We start from the raw sequence: 8,470 nt of genomic DNA, 5'->3' as shown, positions 1-8,470 counted from the left end.
TCATTTAACTAGTCGACCGCCGTAGCAGCGCCGTTGCTGCCAAACATAGGAGCGCAGAAGGAAGCCTATGCAGCGCTTCGCCAGGTAATTCCGTCTGGCGAACAGGTTGTAAGAGTGCTCAACTGCTCTCCGGTCACCAACAGACATGTTTCTAACCACAAGCGACGCGCACGCTTTGAAATATGCGCGCACGCGAGTTGGTTTCGAAGGCAGCATCGCTTGGCGCGTGGTAGGCATGCTACGTTTTTGCCTACACCCCGCGTAGCAGCCGACCGCAGCGCCACCTTTGTTTACAAACATGACGCCTGTCTATACATGATTTTAGTTTCGATACATGGGCGCCGCCATTTTTCCCGGCCCTAGCGCCGTCTAGTGCCGACGCCATTTTGGACTGATAAACGCCGCCGTCGCTCTACCGTCGCTGCAGGTGTGTGAGATACTCGCGGAGCAACGAATTGCTTACTCATCGATATCCGCTCGCTGCACGCCTTTGGAGAATTCATTGATAGCATCTGCGTGGGTGATATAGCGCTAGCGACCGCAAGCGCCCGCAGCAATCGACAAGGAGCCGATGATCAGGCATCGACGGAGCCAACAATCAACATCGGTAAGTGTTGTGCTCCCAGTTCACGTGTGTAGTTTTTGTAGCCGGTTTTCTTAATAGTAAATGTGACACGCCGTACGCTGAGAACGAAAGTGGCAAATGCGATCCAAGAGCTTGGGTTCAGAAACCGAAAACATCATTTAAAATGGACTAAATTCGTTCGTAAACTGACGCTCGAGCGACTACAGCGAGCAACGTGACCGAGCCGAAACTGCTGCCCCTCATTGCTATGTCGGCGTTTGCTGTTGTACGCGCGTTGAAACGGATGAAATTCAGTCGCTTCTCCTGCTTGAGTCTTGAGTGCTCCCGCTACGAGCCAATTTATTGAGAGTAGGCCGCCGCGGTGGCTTGGTGTAACGCTATGGTGCTCGGATGCAGACCTGAAAGACTCGGACTCGATCCCGGCCGCGGCGATCGAATTTCGATGGATGCGAAATTCTAGAGGCTCGTGTACTGTTACTGTGTGATGTCAGTGCACGTTATAGAACCCCAGGTGGTCTAAATTTCCGGAGCCCTTCACTACGGCGTCGCTCATAGCCCGAGTCGTTTTGAGACGTTAATTTTATTGAAAACTACTTGCCTTCTCAGCTACTGCGCCGTTGCCAGCACCAATCGTTTGAAGACCAATGGAGTTTGAATTAACTAAAATCAGAGGTTGATTGATACGCCAAAGGTATGTTATTACAACGTAAAAAGGAAACGAAGCTGCTGAGTCAGTGTTGCGCTTTAGAATCTAAGGCAGAGGCACTGCTGGAGTCGTCGTAACATTTGCTGTTTATGTTGCATTTGATGTGCCGAAAACGAAATCATGTATACCATGTATGGCAAACAGCAGGGCTAGTTGCTAGTTGTTGCATGTGCTGGATGTGAAGGGCCCTGAAGAAACAAGCCAGAAGACTAATAGCTTGCATGCATGCCGTACTGTGCATATTTTCCTATTTTTATGTTCTGTGATTGTCCCTTTTTATTTCAACAAACTGCGGGGAAAAATATAATGACCAAAGAAACGATGACACAGAGTGGTCAAATGCTGGCCTGTGTCGTCGTTTCTTCGGTGTTTTTTTTTTCTCGCTCTTTGGTGAAATGGATTTTTAACAAGTCACCCTACTTTTACTCCTTTTTCTTTCAGATGGCGGCACCTACGTGCGCCCAATGCTGATGACTCAGTGGATAGACGACATGAAGCTCTGGCCAGATTTGTCAAGTGCACATATTGTGTGTTACTTACTGAAGACAAAAGCTTGTGACATCAAGCAAGCTGAAGCATACAAGAGCCTAGACTCTTACAATTATGTGCAAAGTGGCTGGGTAGGCCAAGTATTGTGCCACAAGATGAAGCAGGATATCGTGTGTCTCAAGGCAGGTGCGGCCCTCTCAGGCCATTAACAAGACACCGTGGAAAGCTTGGGCCTGCATCAGGAAAAGCGGACAAGTGCTGACTGCTGGCTGCAACTGCATGGCAGGCAAGGCACGTGTATGCAGCCATGTGGGTGCACTTCTATGGAAGGCGGAGATTGCTGTACAGCGCGGCCTGACAGGAAGCTCATGCACAGATGAGGCGGCAGCCTGGCACAGAGGCACAAAAAGGAATGTGGAGCCTGCCGTCATTGATGACATTGGGCTCAAGCTTCAATGCACTGCCGAGGGTCTTGACAGCACAAAAAAGCCAAGACCAACACGCAAGATAAAACATTTTGGCAGCAGAGAGGATCTCTTAGAGTATGTAAACAAGTCTCCTTTCCGGGACCTGTTCAATATACCTGGTAGGTACCCAGGTGGAGCATTCTGCTGAGCTGGCCCATTGTCGCCTCAAAAAACTGAAATGTTAGCTTGTGTTAATAGAATTGCATGCTGATACCCACTGACGCAACTTGATGAGAAGTATTGTTCATTACGGAATTACACGTGAAAATAACATCTTGAATACATAATCAAGCAATGTAGATGTTCAGGTAACATAGTTTTATTGTGTCATGCAGGCACCCTCCTTGAAGCTACATTACATGCTACAAGGAGGAAGATGGAGGACCAGCGGGCCACCCAGACAAATGGAGACACCCTGTCTCAGGAGATTGAACGTCCAGCAGAAAAGGTAAAACAACAGTAATTTACAGGCTTTTACTTGAGCTGCATCTGGCCCATGCGGGAAAAAGGATGTGAGGGAAATTAAGTTTAGTTTTAGCTGTCAAAAAAGTAGGGGCATAACAATACTGAAAAAGAGTTGTAAAGTGCATTATTGCCAATAGTTCGAGAGAGTTACAGTGCACAGGTAAGCTTGCTTCATATTTTGCGTTATGGTGATTAACAAGTAGACTCAGTCATGCTAAATGACTAGCTGCAAAGTAGTTGCCAATACTGCAGTGGCTGCAGAAAATTTGTAGCTTCTGTGAACATTGCTTGTGTTTCTTGCTGGAAAGTTACAAAACATGCTACAGGTGGTTAGCAGCAGCACGAAATGTAGCAACCACTTCTGAGCCGAGTTTAGCTTAGCTGCTTCTTAGGAAAGCCACACAGGCGCTCTTTATTTTGAACAAGTGATCAGCAAGCAACCTGAGTATTTGTGTTCCTTTCTGTAATTTCTTGCACGTTTAAAACTGTTTTCTTCCCTTTCACATTGAGGTTTATTCAAGGTGATTTGTTTGTCTGTTTAGGTTGCCCCAGCATCAGCCTCTGCTGGGACTGTAGAAGGTTTGCCGGAGCGCCAGGTTTCAGAATTTCAAATTACCCTGGGAAGACCTCTCTGTCACCTCAACCTGGCTGACATGATCAAAGCCGGAAAAGAAAATCAGCCGGAAGTGCTTTCAAAGCTGAAAATCACATTGGCCACCTCCTTGAATATTGAAGCGGCTACAAAAAAAAACAAAGAGAATGCACTGCCTGGTCTCTTCATCGTAAAGGCAGAATAACTGCTTCTATATTCAAGGACGTGTGCCGCACAAAGCAGCTTAATTGTTCAGCATTTCTGGCTAAAATATTCAATACTACAACAATTTACAGTCCAGCCATCCGGTATGGCATAGAGTTTGAAGAGCTGGCAAAGGCTCGTGCATTTGCTGCCTTTAAAACACAGCACATAAATGGCAGACTAGATGACTGCGGCTTGATGATACTGCCGAAATATCCGTATATTGGCTGCAGTCCAGATGGGTCATTTCATTGTGACTGCCATCCTCCAGCGCTGCTCGAGGTCAAGTGTCTGTACACACTCCGTGATGTGCAGCCAGATGATTTGGTGAGAGCAGGGCAAGCAAAGCCAGACTTTTGCTTGGATGCCACAGGCTCATTGAAGGTTACGCACAAGTACTACTACCAGGTTCAAGCACAACTGCACTTGAACCTGGTGGGCAGCACTATGTGCTACCTGTACTTGCATGTAGACAAGGGAGGGATGATGATTACAGTAGAGAAGGAAGAGGCCTTTATGGACACTCACGTAAATGCCCTAGAAAGTTTCTTCATAAAAATAGTGCTGCCTAGGCTGTGATTGGAGCTTGGCTAGTTATGCAGCACATGGTGATGGCAGTAGGGAATTGCCAGTCTACAAGTAAACAATTGAAGGTATATTGCATATGATGTGCTTGGTCATGTATTCTCACACCTCAAAGTTGAATGTTTTACTTTGAATACAAGTGAGACAACTGCAATATATCTGCTGTAGTTAGGCGTTTATTCTTCACACTTCTTTTTGATTAGAGGACCTTTCAAGTTGCATAGCCCAGCGCATACAAAAACAATTCTGTTTATATGTTTTTTGGACTTAATCGCCAGTGCGTGCTTGAAGATCCTATAAGTCCTTATACGATTTATGGCCCTTTCAACATGTATTCGGACTGATGCGATTCTCCTAGTCATTGTGACATCTTCTTCTGACAGTTGAGTCTTTCCTAAAAGTGAAAAGAATGCTTTTGAGTACTCTAGAACAAGAACAGCCATGCTGTACTGTAGTGAAAAACGCTCACCTCTGGTGAAGGCTGGTGTATTCATATTGATGCCTTGTGCTGCCCGGTGAGGTTCTAGCTTGAAGCCTCTGTCTGCCAGAATGTTATCACCTGGAAGAAGGTAGTCCTCTATGCCGCATGTTCTAACGATGTACTTGGCCGAGGCCCTGCCACCATACACATCGGGCACGTACATTATTAGGCCGTTGGGAGCTATCACTGCAAGAAATTTTACAGCATTTGACCCCTTGTAAGGACTGTAGCTTTGTGCTCTTGCGAGAAGCTTTTTAGGTCTTTGCAATTGAGCTCCAGTGCAATCGAAGATGCACGTTGTTCGACCGTGGCCACTCGTCACGAAGCTTTGCGGCATGCTGTCATACACAGCTGTCCGTGGCAACCAAACGACAACGTCCTCCAGTATTTTTTCCAGGTTGCAAAGTGTGATAGCGTCAAGTGCATGACGCGTCACTTTGCCATGACGCGCACTGATAGCAGCAGCGGATAAGCAACCGCTGCGTATAAAAGAAGCGTCAGACAAATAAACGCTGTTTCCTTGTCCTGCACCGGTCTTCGCTGGTTCTCTGCTGCGGCCGCTCGGCTGCCGCACGCTACTACATTACACAAAGCATATTTGCAAATATTTTAGATACGCTTGCCACTGATACCTCGAATCTTCTTGCAAGGTCTGCACAGAGGAGGCCGAGTCTGAGCCTCATTAGAGTCGGGAGCAGTTGTTCTTCGAGGGCTAAAACCTTTGATACTTCTGCTTCCATTTCTTTTAGCTTCGAAACGAGGCTGCTAAAAACTTGAACAGGCATCCCTGTGTAAAAAAGTATGTCTTGTGGCGTGAGGTATTGGGAGTGAGTAAATCGCAATGCAGGAGAAGTGTTTGAGTGATGTGTGACTGCGTATGTGTGATCTGTTGGTGTCTGCTCCCAATGTGTGTAGCTGTCCTTTGTCTCGACCTGCAATGAAAAAGTCAAAATCACATTCTCAAAGCCATTTTTCCAAAAAACCAGTACCTTCTTTCTATGGGGAATTAACATATCATTTTCTTGGTCAACTCCCTGTTTTCAGAGAAGCAAAATAATAAAATACAGTGTGATGCCTCCTGAATGCGGGGAAGTTCAATAAATATACGTGCATGCACACTTACGTCATCTTCATATGAAGGCAGCATGAGAGCAGAAGCATCATCAACCTTTTATGGGAGAAAAGCAACAGTGAGCTTTCTTTCATCTCCAAGCAGCTAAGAAAAAAAATGTGAGCTTACGTTCAGTTCACTGCTTAGAAGTGTGCCGCTCGAAACATTTTGATGAAAAGGAAGAACCTCCTAAGGAAAAAGCAAAACAGTGAATCCAGGCTTGTAATTTGCAGTATGCTGGCAGGCCCGGTGTTTGTAAGGACACTTACATCCAATGCATTTCTAACAGGCAGGCCAAGGCTGGCATTTTCAGTGCATAACGCAGCAACCTGTCAGCCAAGATAAACAAAACTTGACAGTGGACTTAGCTTAAGGCTTTCATCAGTGCATACTTACGTGTGGCTCACTGTTCGTACAGATAGTACTCGAGGCACTTAGTGTTTCAGTAACCTGGGAAGAAATAACACACAACTTGACAAACTTTTAAAGGCATATGATCACACACATTTCCATTGCAGATAAAGGCAGGACTGCAAGAATCTTCCATGCAAAATTCAGCCTGCCGAAACACGTACAACGCAGTTTTGAGCTTGACTAGACACTGTAGTGTATCAAGGTTATTGAGCAGCATGCATGCTTACGTTTTGTTCAGATATTGAGTGCAAATGTGCGGCAGTGTCCTCGCTGTTGGAGGACATCTGTAAAAGGGCAATGCAACAAGAGTAAGATAGCATAATATGGTTGCGTGTGAATACAACAAGCACACCCTGCACTTGCACATACATTACTACTGGAGGCCACGCCGGATGTCAGGTGCTCAGTGCCAGCAGCTTCCTGAAAATAAAAATTGGGTATGAGGGAAAGATAGGCGCAGTAACTACCTTAATCTTGGTTGGCACCTGCACCGTGCTGAGAAAGGAGTGAAAGAAGGGAGAGAGGAACAGCTTGCTAACTTACAAAAGGCAAGAACAATGAGCTTGCTTTATGAGCATGTAGCATGCCAGCAAGCTAGAATGCAGTACACGTATGTAAAAATCACCAAAATTAGAATGTTAATGCTTGCGTGCAAAAAGCGGGAGGCTTTGGTGTGATTTATGTGACCAAGCTTTATTAACTCAAGATGTTTATGTAGGTAACACAGCCTAATTTGCAACAAGGATATCTTTCCTATCTTTTTCTCCATGTTTTGCACTCTAGATAGAATTCTTTACAGGGCCGTTGCAGTGGCTGAGTAGTTATGGTGCTCGGATACTGACCCGAAAGGGGTGGGTTCAATCCTGGCCTCGGAGGTCGCATTTCGATGGAGGCGAAATTCTGGAGGTGTGTGTACTGTGCGATGCTGGCATACATTAAAGAACCACAGGTGGTCGAATTTATCCAGAGAACTCCGCTATAGCGTCCCTCATAGCCTGAGCCGTTTTTGCAACACTAAACACCATAAAACCAAACAATTCTTACATTATGTGGAGGTGTTTGCTGCGCTGTGTCGCATGCTTTATTTTGAGCATCACTGGTCATGTGTTGTTTCTGAAATGGAAATAAAGCTCATTTGAGTCACAAAATTTTCATCTACATGCTTCATATGCTGACCTTCCGTTTCGCTGATGGCGGATTTCCATCATCGCGCATTAGACGCCTGCGTCCGTGGATCACCTAAAAACACATGAAAACATTGTCATAAGCGATCCATAAAAGGCAAGCTTTCAGTCAACAGGCATTGGCCAAGTCATGCAGTCACGGGCATGCATTAGTGCAAAAGCCCTCGCAATAACATCCAAAGAAAAATTTACTGTGTACCATCAAAATACATATCCCCTAAGGGATCACACAAACAGAACCAAACAATGCTGAGCCATCTACAACAATGGTACAACAGTGCAGAGGGGGGGGGGGGGGGGGCTACTTGTGCTTCCCCTGCAACATTAGCACTAAGTAAAGGCATCCTTCTGGGCCCTTTAAATAAATCCTGGGGGGGGGGGGGTGCAAAATAAAGGGACGGGGTTACATATGACAGGCGAGATGGGTTTTCTCTGAACCCGTTTGAAAACTAGGGCACGGTCTCACACACTTCACTACAAGATAAATTTGCGGGAGGGGCCTAGCACGAGCGGCATCTCGAGCCCACCCTCCCTCACAACACAGAAGTGCGTGTGCAAAAGTCGCAGGAACCGCGCCTAGCCACCTGTTTGTAGCCGGTCAGGCAGATACTGCCAGATGACGAGGCGAAGGCTCTGCAAAGTTGGCGCCAAGATGCAGCTTAACAAGAAATAAACTGCTGGTAATGTGATAATGTGAACGATCAGTCCCACGCTCAGACACTTCTTGATGTTGTAGAAATGGTTAACATTTAACATGCTACTATCTATCTCATTTGTGCATTAGTCTAAGCACCGACAACGTCGATTTACCGCGGAAAATAGCGAAGCAATTGTGGGAGCCTAGCGCGTACCTTTCGTTCGTATCCTAGGCTGAGCATAGGCAGCGGGTTCCTTTCCGTCCGCTTCCCATCCACGAAGTGAGCCGAGCACACGCGTGAGCTCGTTGCTGGCACAAAGCTTTTCCTGTTTACCAGCGGTGTCCACTGTCGAGTCAAGTCCGGGTCGGCAGGAAAACCGTGTAACATAAACATATCGCAGCCGCACTGAGACTTCGGCGTCGCATGCTGTGCGCAGACGCTGTTGGCAATTTTTTTTTCGTTTACGCTGCGTATTGCCGCAGCCCACGACCGCGCAGTGCTGGCCAGATGAAGTTGGTGTTGCGTACGACATTTCATCATTCACCACA

At 46.4% G+C, this 8,470-nt stretch overlaps 1 protein-coding gene and 1 pseudogene across 1 annotated transcript; one reads left to right on the top strand and one right to left on the bottom strand.

The window, feature by feature from the left end:
• The first annotated feature begins 1,756 nt into the window (after nucleotides 1-1,756).
• Nucleotides 1,757-4,088, top strand: LOC149325260 (uncharacterized; annotated as a pseudogene).
• Nucleotides 4,089-4,270: 182 nt separating this feature from the next.
• Nucleotides 4,271-8,288, bottom strand: LOC149325259 (uncharacterized). The gene is made up of 11 exons (XM_089564215.1): nucleotides 8,136-8,288; nucleotides 7,277-7,339; nucleotides 7,145-7,213; nucleotides 6,470-6,520; nucleotides 6,328-6,384; nucleotides 6,083-6,136; nucleotides 5,956-6,015; nucleotides 5,816-5,875; nucleotides 5,699-5,743; nucleotides 5,160-5,507; nucleotides 4,271-4,972 (listed from the first exon to the last, which is right to left on the bottom strand). The coding sequence occupies exons 1-11, from the start codon at nucleotides 8,160-8,162 to the stop codon at nucleotides 4,271-4,273; spliced, it is 1,536 nt and encodes a 511-aa protein (XP_089420341.1). The 5' UTR covers nucleotides 8,163-8,288.
• Between the last annotated feature and the right edge of the window lie 182 nt (nucleotides 8,289-8,470).

This window comes from Amblyomma mixtum, chromosome 10, assembly GCF_055824585.1.
Source record: "Amblyomma mixtum isolate Tamu chromosome 10, ASM5582458v1, whole genome shotgun sequence".
Classification (NCBI taxonomy): Eukaryota; Metazoa; Arthropoda; class Arachnida; order Ixodida; family Ixodidae; genus Amblyomma; species Amblyomma mixtum.
Note: the sequence above shows the minus strand (reverse complement) of the source record. Positions and strands in the feature narration are given on the sequence as shown.

What these genes read in the sequence shown, in the direction of transcription:
- LOC149325259 (XM_089564215.1), bottom strand. Translation starts at nt 8,162, where the DNA reads ATGCTCAGCCTAGGATACGAACGAAAG. An exon ending in CGCCATCAGCGAAACGGAAG is followed by an intron (nt 7,214 to 7,276) that starts GTCAGCATATGA and finishes TTTCCATTTCAG; the next exon opens with AAACAACACATGACCAGTGA. An exon ending in CTGTTAGAAATGCATTGGAT is followed by an intron (nt 5,876 to 5,955) that starts GTAAGTGTCCTT and finishes CTTTTTCCTTAG; the next exon opens with GAGGTTCTTCCTTTTCATCA.